We start from the raw sequence: 20,067 nt of genomic DNA, 5'->3' as shown, positions 1-20,067 counted from the left end.
TCGAGGCTCGTTAGGTGTTGTAATGGTACGATGAACCTGCACGACGCAGCGCGATGCGGCGTCCATCGCACGCGAGACAGAGGAAGGCGTCCTGGACGAAAAGAGTCGCAGGGACACGTATCGATTCAACAAAACCAAGGAAACCGGCGTGAACCCGCCGCCTAGTGTCGTCCACAGTCTGCGAAGTTGGAGGCTCGCGTGGACCAGTCCGGAACAAGTCAGGCCACCGCTCTCGATATGTCCGACGCCGAGGAGACTGGTACGTACATGCCCGATCCGTCTTCGAGAGTTCGTAACTAGCTGGAAACCGAGCGTTCGTGACTGAAACACGAGCACGTTAACACGTACCTCAACGATCCCGCCTACGTCGATCGCACCTACACAGACCTGACCAGCCGCGTGTTCCCTATATCTCGACGTCGTTTCCGATGGATCTCCTGTGATCCGTCAAGCCGATCGAATCCGCTCGTCGAGTCACGCGAGAATCATAGCGAGCCCGACGCTCGCCGCACCCTGACATTTCGCTCCTCCGTGCGACGCTGGATCACGTAAATTCCCCGACGATTCGCCAGGCCCGCGTTAAACCCTTTTCGTGTTCTTCGTTATTACTTCCTGTAGCTGTAACTCTTCCGACACTTTTTTACGCGGTCCACCCAAGTGATCGCGAACAGAGATGAAGACAGTTCATCGCGACGTAGGATTTTTACGATCGTGAGTCGAGGCTGGTGCAGTTACATTACTTAACTACCTGTGCCCCGCTGTTTCACCCGCGTGGAATACTATTCTTATTGTATACGTTACGGCGAATGTGAATACTAGAAATAGACGGTTAGAAAAAATGTTCGCGCTACATCCATGCGATTTAAAATAACCATTAATTGAATTTTTAGTTGCAAACTATAAAATATTGCCACTCGCGGTATGATAGTATCCAGAAAACTAGGTTTAAACCGACTCAGACAGTACTATTTCCGTGTAGACAGCATATGCATGAACAATTTCACCACATTCCCCACCATGTGACTTAAAATAACCATCGATTGAATTTTTAGTTGCAAATTATAAAATATTATGTGTCCAACAGAAAACTATCCCCGTGCCTTATTTTTCGTTTAGACTCCTACATTTCTATCGAGTATTCCATTAAAACTACCAATTTACCACCAAATCTTTGGCAGTCGTATATCATCGCGACGGAAATAAGAGCGTAACGATCGAAGCTTGTTTCCGTTTTTTCCACGGAGAGCACGTAGCCACGGAATTGTTAAAGATTTAGCGCGAGTTCAGTGGCGCGTATTATTGTGTCTCCTATTCCCCGTCCCTCGACCTATCCGTCTTCTCCTCTCTGTCCCGTCGATTGTTCGCAGCTCTTCTCCACTCCGCCTCTTTGTCCCACTTTTAATTGCTCTCCCTAACCGTCGATTCCAGAGCGTCCTCGAACCCTTTTTTTTCCCCTCCAATTTTCCGAGTATCTTCCTTTTTTCCATCCCACCCCTCGCAGTAATCGCGGCGAAACAACACGCCGCGGACGTTTCCCCGGACAAATTGTTCCAAGATCGGGGCTGAATGCTTGTCCCGTTGCGGACAAGGTGTTTGCCGTTGAAAATTCTTCGCTGGTGCCCAGAACAGTAAAGACTGGATAAGTGCAAGACAGGATTGACTGGATGGATTCAAGATGACTATCCCCACAGAGCAGCGTAATATGATCATAACCGATTTATACGCTTCTTTCATTCTCTGTCCTGTTGGAACTACTTTCGAAGATGTTTATTTTTCGACTCGAACAATCCATCTGACTCGTTCCTTTTCGATACACACACATTCTCACACCTGTCACTCTGTACATTAGCCAATCATTCGTGCTTGTCACCTGTCGCTCGATCTCGTTCGTTCACATTCATTTCAACATTCACTCGCTACAGTCCTTTTCTACGTTCGACGGTCGACTCGAACCAAATGCAAATTAGACAGAATAGAAACCTCGACTGGATAAATGCAATGTTTGGGCCTCGAATTTCTTGCACTCATCCAGTCTCGAGCTGAATTCAGTCAGGTCTCGAAATTTCGAGGTCCGTCTGCAACCGTCTCGAGGCTGCCTCGAGTTTAATCCTTTCCTGCGTGTACGGGTCCAACTATAGCCGACCGCGGGGCCCGCGGAATGACCTCTGTGTATGGGTGCGGCACATTCCGCGGCACGATGCCCCGTTCAGTGGCGTCACTTCCGCGGCGCGTACTGCCGTAAGCAAAGCGTTAAAGGGCGTTCCTGATGAATAAATGTCCTGACCAAGGGTGCGTGTTTCGTCTAAATGGGTCACAGACGGAAAAGTTGAAAACGCCTGGCCCCAACGGCCTGCGGGACCCAAGGGACCTTGCGAAATTTCCCATCTGTAAATGGAACGAGTCACTGTCGGTCGCCAACATTGACTGGCCGCGCAAAGTTCACGCGTGATGTAACGCGTTGCCGCTTTCAACCCCTCGGCGCCGATGAATCATTGATAAAAGAATTGCGCAATCTCGACGGCGAACGTCTCTAGAACCCGAGACCGTGCCCGATTCGCCCCCCTTTCTTCGTTGGTTCGTTCGCTTCTTCGCTGCCGGCTATAGACGCGGCACTTACCCTTATCGGTTGCGTCATTTACGTCGACGAGAGTCGTCCACGGCTGGAAATAGACATCGATCGATCCGAATTTAGATCCATCCGCGAAAGGCTATGTTTCTTTCGTAAACGATGGACAAACGGAGTGAACGAGGAGGATTCCAGACGCGACACGAGTATGCGGAAAAAACGTGACGTGTCCGTTTGCGTTTGTCTCCCTACCCTCGTTCCCTGGACGAGCCACGTGGGTTTCCCGCTCGTGTCTTGAATGATTTAACGGTTTACGGTGAACGCGAAAACATGCGTTCGATAACTCCAAATCGCGTTTCGTTAATAACCTTAACTTCCTGGCGAATACAACCCAAGCTCGAAACAAGTCTCCGATAATAATCACTGATCTAACCCTTATCGTATCTTCGATTGCACTGAAAATTAAATTGCTTAAATTGCGTCGAGCCTGGATAAGCGGCAACCTCTACTATTGGGACCAACGTAAAGAAACAGAATGGCTATAGGCAACCGGTGGTATGCATTAAGCAACTCTGCCGTACATCATCGGGAATTCCCAACGACTTCTACGTACCCGAACGATTCCCGGAATGCAGTTGGAAAATTAAACGATCCGTAAAGTTTGAATGCCAGTTCGAAAGCAGTTCATTCCGCAACTTTTACCCGGAATCGTTTCGTGCCTAGATGCAACAGCTCTGGCCCCGGCTTCGGCCGTTCCCACGTGATCGTGCGAGATTAGAAAGGGAAGAGACGAAAATGCGCGGGCGTTCGTCGATCCGGTACCGAAAGTAATCACCCCTAACTACGTGGGCCCTCTCCTCCATTTTTCATTTAGATTTCGATCGACTCGCGCTACTCGTCGTAACCGCAAACGGCTTCGAAACCCGTTTTAACGCGGCTGTCGAGCGGCCCACGAAGATCTCTGACGCGTGGCAGCCACGCGAGTTCCCGCCAACCTGATTCGGGCTGGATTCAACCGCGCGAAATCACGAACGCCGACCGAGAGATTCCTCGCACGAGAACCGACACGAGAATTACCCCGTAACGTGCCGATCCAACGGCACGATTTCACCTTTATCGCGTAGGCAACACACCACCCACACGTACAGAGCCCTCGAGGGAACTAGTCAGTCTATACTCGCGACTTCTGCTTGGTGGATCAGCCCGTGTCTTTGCTCGCCGAAGGGATGGCCCTTGGGGAGGGTCGCGATCCTCTGGAGCACACCAGTCTCTATCAGAGAGCCGGTTTGTTCGCGTTTCTTCTGTTCGGGAAGGGCCAGTGATCGCGTTTCTTGAATGAATTGCATCTAAATATTAGGTTGTCCAGAAAGTTCGTGGCAATTTCTAAGAAACATTCAAAAACACGTTCGAATTTTAATATATATTTATTGACTTACATAAGTGCCATTTTGTTCCACAACCTTTCCACCTTATAAAGGATGTATCCATGTTATTTGTTTTCAACAACTTCGATATATTCAGACCTGCACCACCTACCAACAATCGACATGGACTTTCCGGACAACCCAATATCATGTCTAGTCCAATAAAAAAAATGAATCACATTTCTGTTTCAAGTCCTCGCGGTTCTTAGTTGTTAGAAGTGCGAGTGTCAACGCGGCTGGCTTTCGGATCGTTCCAAGTGTCGGAATAAAATTCATTTAATTAAAAGTATATTACTTCGTATCTTGCTTCCACATATAATCCGACAGCGTTCTTTCGGAATTTATTGATCGTCGAGACTCGGAATCGGAGAATTCTCGAATTTTTGTCTCTCTTCTTTCTTCTTTCTTGAGGATACAGTATTCTCTTTCTTTTATATCACGTTGTAGACAGCGAAGACAGTGACACAGAAGGCGGCCTGGGCAACGTGAACAAGATGATAATGCGACCACCGGGTCACAGCGGGAAAGCGAAGAAAGGGCACATCTGCTTCGACGCCTCGTTCGAGACAGGCAACCTGGGCAGAGTGGACCTTATCTCGGAGTTCGAGTACGATCTGTTCATCCGACCCGACACCTGCAACCCGCGGATTCGTCTATGGTTCAATTTCACCGTGGACAACGTCAAGGCGGACCAACGCGTCGTCTTCAACATCGTCAACCTCTCCAAGAGCGCCAGCCTCTTCAGGAACGGCATGACGCCGCTGGTGAAGAGCAGCACCAAGCCCAAATGGCAAAGGATTCCGCGAGATCAAGTGAGTCGACGACGCACAGTGGTCCGAATGGCCAAAATCGCGGCAAAAAATCGACTTTTCGGATCTTCATGGAAATTTTGTATTTTTGAGTTATTTGTGCCGCAAACTTCGAACATGATATCAGAATTTCAACATTCAAAACTTGGTGGATCTAATATGGCCGACATGTAGATATGTATATTGAAAAGCAATTGGATTTTCACGAAACTTGGTATTTTTAGTTATTTGAGCAGCAAAGTACGAGTCTGATATCAGAATTGTAAAATTCAAAACTTGGTGGATCCAATATGGCCGACATGTGTATATATCGAAAAGCTATTGGATTTTCATGAAACTTGGTGTTTATTAGTCATTTGTGCCGCAAACTTCGAATATGATATATGCAAAATTCAAAACATGGCGGATCCGATATGACCGGCCATGTATATTAAAAATGTTAAATTATTGTTAATATATTACGAAACTTCAGAAACAGCATTTTGGCCGCGATTTCGGGCATTCGGACCACTGTGCGCCGGTCCACGGTTATCAAAGGATAATCCGGTTTTCCTGACGATTTCGAGCGCGTCTTCCCCTAGGTGTTCTACTACAAATCAGCCCAACATCAGAACCACTACGTTCTGAGCTTCGCCTTCGCCTTCGATCGCGAGGAGGACGTCTACCAATTCTCTCTGACTTATCCGTACTCCTATAGCCGCTATCTGGCGCACTTGGACAACCTTTGCACCAGGTTAACGTACACGAGACGAGAAACCCTGGCCACCTCGATTCAAAAGCGAAAGATCGATCTGGTCACGATACCGTCCAACTTGGACGACCCTCGAGATCATTCGAGGAGAGTGGTGGTCGTTCTAGCGAGGGTTCACCCGGGTGAATCGCCGTCTTCCTTCGTCTGCCAAGGTCTGATGGACTTCTTGGTCAGCTGTCACCCTATCGCTCAAGTACTCAGGAACTACGTCGTCTTCAAGATAATACCAATGCTGAATCCCGACGGTGTATTCCTAGGAAATTACAGGTAAGCAGACCCGATCCTCGGTTGACCGAAATACAAAACGGATCGAGAGTCGTGATATGGTTGAAGATCCACGTCGGTGGGGGCTGATCTGAATCGCTCGTGGAACAAGATCTCCGACTGGCTTCATCCCGCCCTGGTGGCCGTCAAACCCATGCTCAAGAACCTCGACAAGAACTCTCGCACGCCCCTGGACTGCGTTTTGGATCTGCACGGCCATATGAACGCTACCGGCGTGTTCGTCTACGGAAACACTTACGACGACGTGTACAGGTAACTCTGACCGTTTTTTCGCAACGTAGATTGTTTGAAAAACACTGTAGCACCGAGAGAGACGAGCGAGAAAAATGCCAGCTCGATCGATTCAATTTCCCCGTGACATTATCTAACCAACGGCTGGCCAGCCCCTCAGGTACGAAAGGCACATCGTTCTACCGAAGTTGCTGGCGCAACACGCCGAAGACTACGAAATCGGGAACACGATGTACAATCAGGACTCGCACAAGTCCGGGACCGCGCGACGTTATCTGTGCTCCATTCTGAAGGAACACGTCAATTGCTACAGCATCGAGGTATCGATGTACGGATACAATAGGAAAGCAACGTCCGGTATATACCCGTACACGGAGGAAGGATGTATCCTTTACAATTTATCCATTTTTTGGTTAACGCTAAACCTACATCGACTGACACTGTCAAATTATAATTTTCGAATCATTCCATGTGGGACATTCAAACCCATCTCGACCACTTTTGGATCCGACACTGTTTTTCATTTCGCTGAAATTTTTTTATACCATAGTACACAACCAAATACCTTTTTGTGAATTTTTGCAGATTTTTCTACCGAACCAAAAAACATTCATGAATTTTCAAAGAAAAAAAGAAAAAGAAATGTTTCTTTCAAATAGCTCTAGCTCCGACAAAAATTGACCAAATTGAACGTTTTTTTTCCAAACTGCGTTTCGAACGAATTTTACGAAACAAATACGAATCAAAATATTTGAATTTTTGCATGTAACCGAAGAAAAATGTCTCGAAGACTTCTCGTCTGTTCTACCAGGAATAGTTCGAAGTAAACGTCGGTAGGTTTAGCGTCAATCGACTACGCAACCTTTCGCGAATATTCAAGACGAATATTAAAAAATGGTCCAAGAAGACACTCCTGCAGTATTAATAGAAACGACAGTTGGAATAGCGATCGTGGGTGATTGTCAACCTTTCAATCGCGACTCTTCCAAAGCGGTCGACTTAATTAATCGCTGGAAATACACGAGCAATTCTCGGGCCGCTCGGTTCGGTAAAACGAAGGCAATCCGTTGATCCGATGCTTACTTTATCCCGCGTTGCATTTTTCCGAGACGATTAAGCAAATCACCGTTGAATAATTCATACCCTAACGAAATTGGAAACCAAAGTTTACCTCGTCTGCATATAAATGGATAAAAGAATCTTGACTATCGAAGGAAATCACAGATTACAGACTGGGACGCAATCTGGCCCGTGTCTTCCTAGAATATTACAAACTCATGGGTCACATACCGGCTGGTCTGCCCGATCAACCCTCCGCCAAAAAGAATCGTCATTCTCGACCTAGGCACCGCACGCACAAACAACCCAGACCAAGGACCTCGAGGACTCCTGCTCCTTTACATCTGGCCAGGATTCACGAGTAATTTCCCTAAACTCGCTCAACTAAAAAAGTTTATTCTAAAAGTCGTTCGTCCAAGGAAATGAATTACGATAAATGTTTGTTTATGTAGCTCCCAGTAACTTAAATAACATTTAATCATTTAACATTTAAATAATGTTCGAACAGTCGAGTAGAAATATTGGATTGTCCGGAAAGTTCGTGGCATTTTTTGGTAGGTGACGTTAAGACAGGCCTGAATATATCCGAACGATATCAGAACGGTCGGAATATTCAAATTGCCTGAAAGATGGAAAAAGGTTGTAGATCAAAATGAGGACCTATATAACTTAATAAATTTATACTAAAATTTCAATATTCTGCGTTCCAATTTTCCTTCGAAAACGGCACGAACTTTCCGGACAACCCGATAACTGTAATATCGTATCGTTTCCTTCTCAAGATCGAGATTCGTAAGCTTTGTAGATTCGCAATAAGTAACATTCGACTATTCCTCGGGTATAAACGGATCGAGAGGGGGATTCCAGGCCCGCTTTGCACCTCGGAAGTAAGTTTTTGTGAATCCACGGGTTCGATCGGTAGGTACTTTCAAGAGGAGCCGGAGCCGGAGCCGCCAGCGAGCGGCGGTTACCGATCGATGAGCGGCACGAGAATGAGCCAGCTAGGGACCGGAACTCGAAGTGGAACGGGCGTAGGCGGGTGCAGGAACCGGAGCTACAGGTTCCGGAGCCCCGGGGCACCGCTCGACAGGGTACACCCGCCGTCGAGACATCCCGCCGTGCCTAGGCTCACCATTATCGATTTCAATCAGCTGACAAGGGGCGGTTTGGAGCTGGCTACCGGCAAGAACAGGGCAAAGGTCACCCATAAACGCGCCAAGTCGAAGAGATAGCCGTCGATACCACGGCTCGGACGTGCTCGTCATCGACCAACGATCGACAGGTAAAACGCTTCCACGGGGGAAGCCCCGAACTGTTTTCTCCGCCTCAGTTCACGCGATTTCACCCGCAACCCCTTCGGTTCCAGTGATCCGCGTATAACAGATACATCGAAACTAGACGAACAACTTCGGGATCGTAATTATTACGCGTAGAAATTGATTCCGTACCTTCCCACGACGAACCATTTATTTAAAAATCGAAACTATACTACTTACGAGCTTCCTCCGGTCGTGCACAAGCACGTATAATTATTAAAAAAAAGAAAAAATTTAGATTGTCTCGAAAGTTTCTTTCGCGAGTTGCACTCAATTATTTTCTGCGGTCGTGTTTATATAAATAGACCATCTAATTAAATAGATATTCATGTTGTAACAGTAATGGAGCAAAATGAATCGTGCGCGATTCAGTAATGTAACATAAAACATCAAATATTGTGCACGTATTACTTATTAATCAAGCGAAAGAAATTTTTGGGACAAGCTAATATATACATGTCGAATCGAGTAACTTGGTCCTTTTCGAAGTCGGTTGAAAACAAGCGTCGAAGCAATCTGTGTTTTCCACCAAAGTCAACTTTATTTACTTTAAAACAAAATTACAAGGCGTAGAATGACCACACCTAATAATCCTCTCCCAATAATAATTATATACTCTACGCGTAACTCTACAAACGTACTTCTCGTAAAGTCCGAGAAAACGGATCGATCCGCTAAAAAGGATATCTATAAGCATCTTTACACTTGGTCGATTTAATGGTAATCGTGGCCACTTATAACATACGGCGCAACTTTCAGTTACACCAAGAAAATATACACGAGAAAAGTAACGAGCATGCAATCAATCTTTTCTAACAAGTACGACCGTCAAATACGACGGAGAAACCCACGAACGAGAATTCTTCTCTCGTCTTTCTTTCTTTCTCGTCCTCCGTGCTTTGGAACTATCACAACCCTTTCCACTTCGTCGAGCGAAATTATTGCTAGACCAAACATGTTTATGCGGTGTACATGGATATACGAGACAAGAAAAATATATACAGTCAGTGTAATAAGTATTCGTACAGCAACCAATTTCAAATAAATGGTTCCTGTACGAATACTTATTACACTGACTGTAAGACAACGATACGGGATTTGCTCAGCTTCGTGTTTGTTTACTATTAGGATTTTTCTTACGCGAAAAGCACCCCGAATACTCTTATTACAACGTGAGATTATAAAGTACCTCGACTAAATATGATTGAAATTTACGGAGCAAAAGAAAAAAAGAGTATCGTGTTCTCCATGGCATAACGGTTCCAGAGACCGATGTCTCGTTCGAGGGTGATGCGTCCGAATCGCCGCGACCCCCCGTGGTCGGTGGATCGCGGCGAGACGGTCCCGCGAATAATACAATGCATATTTGTTTCACATACCTGAATGCGACAATTACGTTTCCTAAAAGTCTAGCAATCCGCGAGGTTGTTGCACGTGCATCGGATGGAGAGAGAACGCAGGTACTACGCGGGTAAACACCTGGCCGTGTACGGAACTAGAGATACGCCGTGCGGCCGCGGGTGTGTCCGTGCATCGGATAACACAACGCACGAACGCGAGAGTGCCGATGTACGCAAATGTATCGAGCGTGGCGAGCAGCGTCTGTCGTCGATATTCACCAAAAACGAGAACTAATGACGGATGGATTTATCGCGTACGTTTAGGTGTATGTTTACGCGTGATATAAAATATATATCAGAAGACGTCCGGCGTACGCGCTCGCGCCTCTACGGTCTGTCTCTATGTGTGTGCAATTGTCGTGTGTATATGTGTGTGTTCGACGCGTAACAGAGTCGATGTATACGTTGCGCGTATAGGAACCGCGATGTGTAAAGTGCCGCGCGGCGTTTATATGTTGTTGTACATGAACGTGTGCGTGTGTATGTATGTATATATGTGTGTGTACAATATGTCAATCAATCGGAACTGAAGAATGAACTAAAACGGAAAGAAATGAAACTATAGCGAAAGAAGGGAGCAGACAAGCGGCCAGTAGCTCTTCTACTCCTGGACTCGAGACGGAACTGGCCCGTGGCCCGTTCCGCTCGACACCGCCTCGGCTCTTTCCCTCCCGCCCTTCAACCCCTTTCACGCCTACGCCGCAGCCCCACTCGCCGCCCTGCATCCACCGCTGCCTTTCATCCCCCTCGAGCCATTCCTCCCACCCCGCTAACAGCGCGCACCCCCAGAGCCGCCTGGTACTTCGGGGTTGGATGAGACTAGGGCGGTGGTCGTTGAACCAAGTATATAGACGAGCTGTCTGCGTCGTACTGCTTGCGCATAAACCGTTTTTCCTTTCTCTCTTCCTCTTACGCTCTATGTATCGCGAACCCTTCGCGCAGTTTGCTTCGCACTCTCCTTTGATTTTTCCTTCTCTTTCCACTATTTGCCCTTCTCCCTACTGCTTTTCTTTTTCTCTTTGGTCTTCGTTGTTATTCCAACCTCCTATTTCGACGCCTCATCCCATTCTCTCTGCTTTGTTATTCTGTTATATTCCTCCTGTACGCAGGTGGTTCGTCATCTTAATCTAACTAAAACCTTTAACCGTAAAGCATTTCTCTTATCCTTCTATTCTCTGACACCCCCAGTAGTTTGTAAGGACATGCTCTCTTCTTCTGCTTTGGACACCTTTCGAACGTTCCTCTTTCATTTGCTTTCTCGCTCGTTTTCTCGTCACGTCTACCGCCCTCTACCTTACATCTACCTCTAACGTCTAACCTTCCATACAGAGTGTCCCAAAAATGTTGTAACACCTTGAAAGGGGTGGTTCGGGAGGTGATTTGAAACAACTTTTTCCTTAGCGAAAATGTTGTATGATGCTTCGTTAAGGAAATATTAACGAAAAACGCTGACCAATGAGAGCGCGCGTATACCGTTGGAGCGGCTGCGGTAGCGTATGAGCGCGGCCGCCTAGCGCGTAGCCTACGCTCAACCGGCATACTCGCGCTCTGATTGGTCGGGGTTTTCTGTTAATATCTCATTAACGAAGCCTCGGACAACATTTTCGCTAAGGAAAAAGTTGTTTCAAATCACCTCCCGACCACCTCTTTCAAGGTGTTACAACATTTTTGGGACACCCTGTATTTCCTATTGCCCTCTCATATGTCGCGCTACTTCACCCGTAAACATGTCGCAGGTAGAGCTAGCGACCTCTACGGAGCCGAGTAAACATGCACGAGCTACGACAAACTATTCGCTGGGGTTAAAACTGGTCCCGTGCAAACAAGCCCTTCTTCCGAATTAAATATGTATATCGGAAGTACCATTATCGTATCTCTGATTTTCCAGTTTCCATTCGCATATCGCTCTTACAAATATACAATATACATTTACTGTTAGGAAAAATAAAGCAACCTGTCAGTCTACTGGATTCTATTTAGAAACCCTCTAATTCTATTTGGACACGACTGCCATCTATACGACGTCAAACAACCAAACCGATCGATAACTCAAACCTTTCGGTACTTGCAGATCGTTTCAAAATTCTTGGCAGATCGAACATCGAAAAAATGTAGAAAATCATCGACGATAAAATAAAGAACGTCCGAGTATATCGTACTTGCGTTAAGTGCACAGTACTGTGATTCTTGAATATTAACGAATAGTAACTCGAAGAAATAAGTATTCCTTTATCCAGCATCGATGTGCGCAAGCAGACATCCTGTTCGGAGGCAAACGACCACCGACAACCACCTACCAGCCCGAGAGAACCCGAATGTTAACGAATTCACGCGATCCGATTATGCACGACGTGGGCGGAGACCGACCCCGGTTACCCGGGCTCGATCCTTTCCGCAGACACTTGTTTTACAGCGAAAACATTTCTAAAAATTTCATTTTTTTTATAAAACGTTCCTCTTACCAAATATCTCATTCTAACGCCACAATTTTACAGAAATTTCGCACGAATACAAAGTGTTTAATTGAAATAACCTATTTATCACGAATTTCATACAATTGGCAAATCAATGCATTTAGAATTTATTAATTTCGTAAAGACGTCTTAAGATTTTGTCTTAACCTTGTCTCCTGCGGTAATCAAAGCTGTAATAAATGGCTGACGTACTATTGTTCGTTACGCTTACGGACAACTAATTTTATTTCTATTTTTTTCTACTTGAATTGCACGTGTGATATACTAGTCAGATATATCGTACTACGCACACGCGATACTTTAAATGCATTTACTTACGGTATACAGGTACTCGATACATAGCCTTGCAGCGAAAGATGAAGATGTTTCTGGTGTGGGAGACAAGTCGATGATTTTAATACTTTTTCGCTATGTCTTCGACTGTTTGTAACTAAAACGCTTGGTATACCGCACTAACACGCTATCTTTAAAATGTTTTAATGCACGATTTGAGGTTATACGTGAAAAAACTATTTACACTATACACTGAATAAAGATTGTTCATTGCAACGTTTGAAATTCATATTCGAGTTAAAAAAAGGTCTAAAATATTACTATCTTCTTGCATCCACTCAACGAAAATGAACATCAAAGGTTTCGAAATACGACTGTGTTTGTATATAGTAACACATTGTTGTCGATATTGTGTTCCCAACGGTTATTCGTTGTTTTCAAAACTGTTCGATAAACGAAAATATCACTCTTTCCGAGAGTAAACATCGCGCGACACGCACACGTAAAAGGAAATTTCTGCAAAATATATCACATTACGTCACAGTGAGCAATAGAAGAAATCATTGAATTCCAAATACGGGACCAAATCGAAAACGCGGTAGAACAGAAAATGAAAGTTACGTTTCTGGCAACACTTTGGCACTCGTTTTATCGAGACTACGTTCATTGTAAGAATAAATAACAGAGATACAAGATAAACGAAAACTTGAATTTCTTTCAATACGTACAATAATTTATTACAAACTAGTTCAATTCTAAGGAAAGACGCGGGAGACTGACTCGATACAATGCTGCCATCTTGCGCTCTTTTTCATACGAAATTCCCTATCGCGAATCTAATCCTAATTCCTCGGTTATTTCGGAAAATAAACTTCTTTCATTTATAAATGTTAAGTTTCAATAATGTAGACAAATCTCGTACTAATGTTCACCTTCCTTAATAAGGGAGTTTTATGTTACTTTTCATTAGATCATATTTTTATGAAAGTAGTTTCAAAAGCGAAAAGAATTTATACTTAATGAAAATAAATGTGCTCGTGCATGCATAAAAAGATGTATTTTTACAAAGTTCCAATTGTAATCTTAACGAGGTGAGAATAAGAGAAAATTCAATAAAAAATTGTAGAATCTAGTATAGATGGCAGCCACGACGTCGCAGCGCCATCTCGAAAATATCTCTATATAGACATTATTCGTTCGCGGACACGTAATGGGCCCGTCCACCATCCGCCACAGACGCCGCCATATTGTACGGAAGGAACGAGAGGCGTAACCACGCCATTGTACGCATCACGATATTTCTCGTCTGATTGTACAGAGAAAGAGAAAAGTAAGTGGAAATCCAGCACGCAAGGATTCGACCGCAACACGAACATCATTTTTTATAAATCTGGTGCATCGCGAAGAAGACTACAGGACGCAATAACATCAGGTAACGATTATCAATCAACACCACACGATGCGTCGTTCGCTTTGCGGATCATGGTTTTTCGTTTAATCCTTTTGTGTTCTTTCGTTTGTACCTCATTTTCCTAACATTTCGATGGCATTTGATTGCTTTTCGAGCGTACAGTTTTAATAGAATTAACGTCTTTACTATCACGCATGTCGACTGCGGAATTACGTTTGAAAATTTTGGACGAAAATCTGTCACGATGTTTCGAAGTATTCACAAAGAGTGTTCGGTTTTTTTTTGGTAAAACTGGTTTTTTTTTTTTATCGCATCGCTTCCGAATAAACTGTAGAATTTAAGTGAAACGCAAGTAGTGAATGATATCCAAAGGAGTTAATTAGTTAACGATATCAGTGGCAATTTGTTGCTATTTTTATTGTATTGTTTTATTTATTGTATTGTATACAAATGATTCTTCGGATTACTTCATATTACTTCTGACTATATAATGCGGCATGTGTTAATTAAATAAAGTGCTTTTCTCGCCGCTTTAATCGAATTTCAAATGCTTATTGATTATCATTTATAATTTAATTGTCTGGTCCAAATCTTTTTTATTGCGAACTAGTAAATAATGAATTGATTTTCTTGTGTTCCATTTCTTTTATCGCGTGCTTTATTATAAAGAGAGTAATGAGAATAATTTTATTCTTTCAGAAGTGATTTAAATGTATGGACAACATGTACAGTAACAATATAGACCCTTGGGAGCCGGGCTACGGGCCCGACCGAAGAGGACATAATTCTGATTATGACTATCGCAACGATTATGGAAGCAGCAGATCGCCAGATTACGCGGAACATCGCGACAATGATCATCGGGATAGGGATCATCGTAGTCCGGAATACAGAAATCATCGTGGAAGAGAGAGAGATCGCGAAAGAGATCGCTCGAGAGACAGAAGGGATCGCAGCAGAGATGACAGGGATCGTAGCTACAGAGACAGAGAAGATCGTTACACAAGACAAAGGGAGAGAGATTCCGTAGAAAGAGACAGAGATCGGGATCGTGATCGCGACAGAGATAGAGATCGCTCTAGGAGAGACAGAGATAGGGATAGGGATAGGGATCGTAGAGGGAAGCGGGAGGACAGAGATCGGGATCGCGACGACGATCATAGCCGAGAAAGTATGGACTTTGAGCACGACCATGGACGTACTTATGGTTCGTCCATGGAAGGCATCCACTACAAATCTCAATCTCCGAACAACACCATAATGATTCGTGGGCTTGCTCAGCATATAACAGAAAATGACGTAGGTTGTCAACTTAGTGGTCCAATATAATTGGCCACTTGTGAGCCAGCGTTTGCACGCATGCATCTCTGTTATCATTATGATGTGTGTATCACAGGTACGGCAAGACATCCTCAACTGTGGTCTCATGCCCAAGGACATCAGGCTGATTCGTAAAAAGGACACAGGTAATTATCCTTCGTTTCGTAACTTAAATCTTCCCCTCGACCTAATGTGCAAACTAGCGAACCGCTTTTCACCTCGGCAGGTTGCGTTAACTTCGTGTAGTCTAAGTTATTGCGGCATTTTGTAATGATCATCGAGAGAGAAAAATTGTTTGAAATTTTCAAACATTTTTTTTAATACCATGAACAACAAAAAGATTTCAAACAATTTTTTTATCTTATTCGGTTAAGATCTAGTCTTATGTACCCTAGTTTTATGTCGGTACCAATCATGCATACTCCAAAATTATTCAAGCAGTATAATGAATATAATGACTATCAATTGAATATAAATCATTAATTCATTTTCTACTCTTGCAATAAGGTAAGTTCTATAACAAATGCAAGAAGAATATTTTGAGGGAAATCAGATCATCATTATTCATCTAGCAAGGGTGGTGTAAAACATTTATTAAGTAGTTTACATCCTTTGTATAAAATAATTAAAATGTATATCTGCCAACCAACTCTACTCGGTGTTCTATCGTTAAAATAACGTTTCGAATCTCTGCAATAAATTTATATATACTCTATTGTAAGTTGTACATACACAGTCTTCTTTGACGAACATCTTGGTTTTACTATAATCCGGAGTAGCATATAAAAGAGTTTAGAAGAGATAATTGTTTTTATAAGACTCGTATTATTATTTCGTCGATCTATTTACGATAGTAAAAGAGAAAAAAAAAGGAGACAAAGAATTCGGTAGGTCTGGCATTAAAGTAAATGAAAATTCGCGTGTAAAAGAAAAGTACGATAGAAGTCGTCTTCCATCCGTTTAGAATTTGTTCTGCTGAGCTTTAGGCAAATGGAAAAGAAAGCAAGCGACGAAGCGAAGAAATACTTCGTTCGAAACTCAGTCTGTCAATGGTTGGTGCTGTGATTGCCTGCCCTCTCAGAGTAGAGACACCCAGGCAAAACGTGGATTAACTTTGGATATGTGTGTATTTGCTCTGTATAGGTGCTTCGCGAGGTTTTGCATTCGTCGAGTTTAACGCGACTCAGGAGGCCGCACGGTGGATGGAGATGAAACAGGTAGAAAGAAGTTCAGTCCAGATACCCAACCGATGCGTTGTACGCGTGCCATCGACGCCCCGTGGCGGCAAGGCACGGTAACGCAGCCCCCTGGCCTTCCCCATGGCCATGGCTGTGCACCTATCAAAAGGCTACTTCAATCTACCGTACCTAATTACTTATCTAGGAGTCCCCACATACTTTGCAGACTTTTCTTAACTCGCTCGCAATTCCGTCTATTGGATTAAAGTTATTACAATAAAAGGCCGCGCCGCGTGCTTTTTACCTATCCTCTATCTATCATAAAAGTTTGTGGACTAACAATGAAGATCGGAGGAGGGTCATTCCAATCGTCTTATCTTTTTGCGTACAGTGCATAGTATCCGGCATGATAAATTTATTTCTACGAATCACACTATTTTGCTATATTCATTCGATACGAAATGCTTACTTTTAATTACGTCATTTAAGTCCGCTTCTACCATTTAAATTCGTTCTCGACGCAATTACCCGTTGATCGAGCATTTTAAATGAATGAAAATTTTGTGCACGACTTTCTTGTTCACATATAAATTTTATATGCAAGCAATCATTGCGCGTTTGCTTGTTTCCACGAATTCAACTCATTGATCGAACCAAAAACGAAAAGAAAAAGTTGTCGCGCATGTACATAGAGTCCGGTCAGCAAGCCGTGTGGAATGGCCCACATTATATAAGCCCACGACATTTTCTTTACTGTTCGTTCGAGACGGAAAGCTATGAAGTAGAAAACTATAATTTCGTCAACCAAGAAGGAAGTTTACGGGATAAACAGAGGCTTTGGGAGGATGTTGGACGGGATAACACTGAAATTCTCTGTTTCAGGGAGTACTGATGCTGCAGGACCAATACCGTGCCTTGATGCAGTACAGTATACCGAAAGATTGCCATGTAGATAAACCACCAGCAAAGAACACACAAGATTGGCACTGTGTTAAGGTATGACTATTTAATCTTCGGTATTTCTTATCGAACAAACCAACCATTTCCAATGTTGCTTTTTTATTTCAGTGTGGCGCGCATAATTTCAAAAGACGCGAAACATGCTTTAAGTGTTCCGCCTCGAGAGCAGAAAGCGAAGAAGGTGGAGAAGGCAGCGACGAAATCAGCCCCCATCCTACAAATACCGTTCTTCTTCGAGGATTGGACGTGTTGACAACCGAAGATTCAGTCTTACAAGCGATGAAAAATCTTTCGTCGATGCCGATACGTAGTATTCGTATCGGACGCGATTCTCTTACCAACACATCGAGAGGTGTTTGCTATCTAGAAATGGGTAACGTAGTGGATGCCATGTATTTACACACGGCCCTCACCAAGCAAGGACTGGTGGTAGATGGCAGGAAGGTAGAGATCACGTACTGCAAACTCCACCAAATAAATAACACCAACACGTGGAAGGCAAACGACAGTCAACCGCAAAGATACACTTTAGATGATGTTGCTCAATTGGCAGAGTATAGTGCCAACTTATACGCTAAGACACCTGCACAGAAAGCTCACTATCTTCAGTATTATACACAATATTATCAAAATCAAATAATGCAAGGATCCGCGATTACGTTACCATCTTTAAATCAGACTGATAGAGTGAACGCGGCAGCTGCCGTAGCACAATCTGCTATACAGCAGTTACAAGCATCTAGAAAATTAGGAGATGCTGATGAAATGAAGAACAGACCAATGCCTTCGGCACCTACTAGTACCTCGTTAGCGAGTGGAAGAGTGCCTGCGCATGCCAGTGACGGTAAAGTATACTGTAAGTTTATATTAATGGAATAAATTATTCTAATTTCGGCTTGAAAGGTTTTTCCACTTTATTGATGTTATGTTGCAGCTGTACCAGACGTTAGTACCTATCACTACGACGAATCGTCTGGCTACTATTACGATCCGAGTACAGGATTGTATTACGATCCCAATTCGCAATATTATTATAATAGTCACACGCAACAATTCCTTTATTGGGATGCTGAGTCATTCTCATATCAACCAGCGAAGGTAATTAAAATTTATAAATTTTATATACATATCTATATGTATATATAAGGTTGATCAGTATTTTAATTCCTTGCATTTATTTTGTGTGCGTATGTAGACCGCTACAACTGTAACGCAAGCAACAGGAACCACGACTAGTGGAACTACAATAACTGCCATCGCTAGTAGCACCGACTCGACAAACACAATCACCAATCAAGCTACAACTTCGACTGTTACCAGTGCGGCTCAAGAAATATCGAGGGAGGACGAAAGTAAAAAGAAAGATAGCAAGCAAGATAAAGTGAAAGTAGCGAAGAAAATAGCAAAAGATATGGAACGCTGGGCAAAGACATTGAATCAGAAGAAAGAAAATGCGAAAAGCAATTGGAATTCCGAATTTGCTGGTGGTGATGGTAATCAAGGAGTCGGGAGCGGGGCAGCGGACGCAGGTTACGCTATATTAGAGAAGAAATCCCTAGCGACCTCTTACCACGAGGATGAAGATCAGAGTGGTAACAATGGTTTGGTCGCTGCCTATGGTGGTGGTAGTGACACGGAAGAGGAAATAGAGGATGTTCAACAAGAAGAAAGACAACACACGGATTGGTCTAAATTAGCTTGTTTATTGTGTAAACGACAATTTCCTAGCAAAGAAGCGTTGCTTCGTCATCAACAATTATCCGATCTTCACAAACAGAATTTGGAGAACTGGTATCAAGTACGTGGGTTGGATCCGAACGACCCGCAACAAAGAAATAATAAATATCGGGATCGTGCTAAAGAGAGGAGGGCAAAATACGGCGAGCCAGAGCCCCCTCAACCCAATAAACTTAAAGAAAAATACTTAAAGACTAGAGTAGAGGATATATCCGTATCTTACGAAGAACCCACAAGGGCTGGTATTGGTTCGGATAATGTTGGCAATAAATTGTTACAAAAAATGGGGTGGAGTGAAGGAATGGGACTTGGAAAATCTAATCAAGGTAGGACGAGTATCATCGAGGCGGAAAGAAGAGTTCCTACCGCCGGTTTAGGTGCAAAATCATCGTCGTATAGTGCGTTACCGGGGGATACGTACAAAGATTGCGTAAAGAAAATGATGTACGCGCGTTATCAAGAACTTTCAGACTCATAATATGCCGAATATCGTTGTACATAGATTTTATGTATACACACAAGTACTTGTACTCAATTTTTCCATAAACTGGATAGCTATGCTGGATACTATGCTGGTTGGTTGTGTACTGATAATTAAGAACGGTGATCATCCATTCTTGGGAATAGATTACATTTTTTTTTTATATATATCTTTCCTATACGTTTTCATGATATTACTTTACTTCTCTATTCTAAGATTCTTAGAAAATAATAAATTGTAATGTTAGTTTTTGGACTCGCTGTTTTTTTTTCATTAGATTTTAATACATCCTTTACGTGATACTATTTAAAAAATGTATTTATTTGAAACTATGTTCACGCTATAGTTTTCAGCTCTGCTTACTGTTACGGCACTAGAAACGAAGTGTGCTT

The 20,067-nt window shown here is 43.5% G+C and overlaps 3 protein-coding genes across 5 annotated transcripts in view; 2 read left to right on the top strand and 1 right to left on the bottom strand.

The window, feature by feature from the left end:
* LOC128882856 (ELAV-like protein 2) overlaps window positions 1–12,957 on the bottom strand; it is a 62,386-nt gene extending 49,429 nt beyond the window's left edge. Inside the window, exon 1 of one of the 2 annotated variants that reach the window (XM_054134703.1) lies at window positions 12,634–12,957. The gene's annotated coding sequence lies outside the window, so the exon portion shown is untranslated. Of the gene's footprint in view, window positions 1–9,820; window positions 10,447–12,633 lie in introns of those variants that run through there. The other variant, XM_054134688.1, reaches the window with a different exon arrangement.
* On the top strand, window positions 3,793–8,564 carry LOC128882781 (cytosolic carboxypeptidase 6). The gene is made up of 7 exons (XM_054134520.1): window positions 3,793–3,850; window positions 4,438–4,802; window positions 5,381–5,817; window positions 5,884–6,087; window positions 6,227–6,450; window positions 7,291–7,486; window positions 8,048–8,564. Exons 1-7 carry the CDS (start codon window positions 3,793–3,795, stop codon window positions 8,355–8,357), a joined length of 1,794 nt encoding a protein of 597 aa, XP_053990495.1. The 3' UTR covers window positions 8,358–8,564.
* Window positions 12,958–13,794: 837 nt separating the features above from the next.
* On the top strand, window positions 13,795–19,930 carry LOC128879595 (RNA-binding protein 5-like). 2 transcript variants are annotated; one of them, XM_054128910.1, is made up of 8 exons: window positions 13,795–14,020; window positions 14,699–15,298; window positions 15,396–15,465; window positions 16,463–16,536; window positions 17,380–17,493; window positions 17,566–18,301; window positions 18,392–18,555; window positions 18,653–19,930. In XM_054128910.1, exons 2-8 carry the CDS (start codon window positions 14,714–14,716, stop codon window positions 19,670–19,672), a joined length of 2,763 nt encoding a protein of 920 aa, XP_053984885.1. In that variant the 5' UTR covers window positions 13,795–14,020; window positions 14,699–14,713; the 3' UTR covers window positions 19,673–19,930. The 2 variants fall into 2 exon arrangements, with proteins under 2 accessions (XP_053984885.1, XP_053984878.1); XM_054128903.1 differs by having other exon boundaries at window positions 13,796–14,020; window positions 17,566–18,313.
* Window positions 19,931–20,067: the final 137 nt, after the last annotated feature.

The sequence above is a fragment of the Hylaeus volcanicus genome, chromosome 1 (genome assembly GCF_026283585.1).
Source record: "Hylaeus volcanicus isolate JK05 chromosome 1, UHH_iyHylVolc1.0_haploid, whole genome shotgun sequence".
NCBI classification, from domain to species: Eukaryota; Metazoa; Arthropoda; class Insecta; order Hymenoptera; family Colletidae; genus Hylaeus; species Hylaeus volcanicus.
Note: the sequence above shows the minus strand (reverse complement) of the source record. Positions and strands in the feature narration are given on the sequence as shown.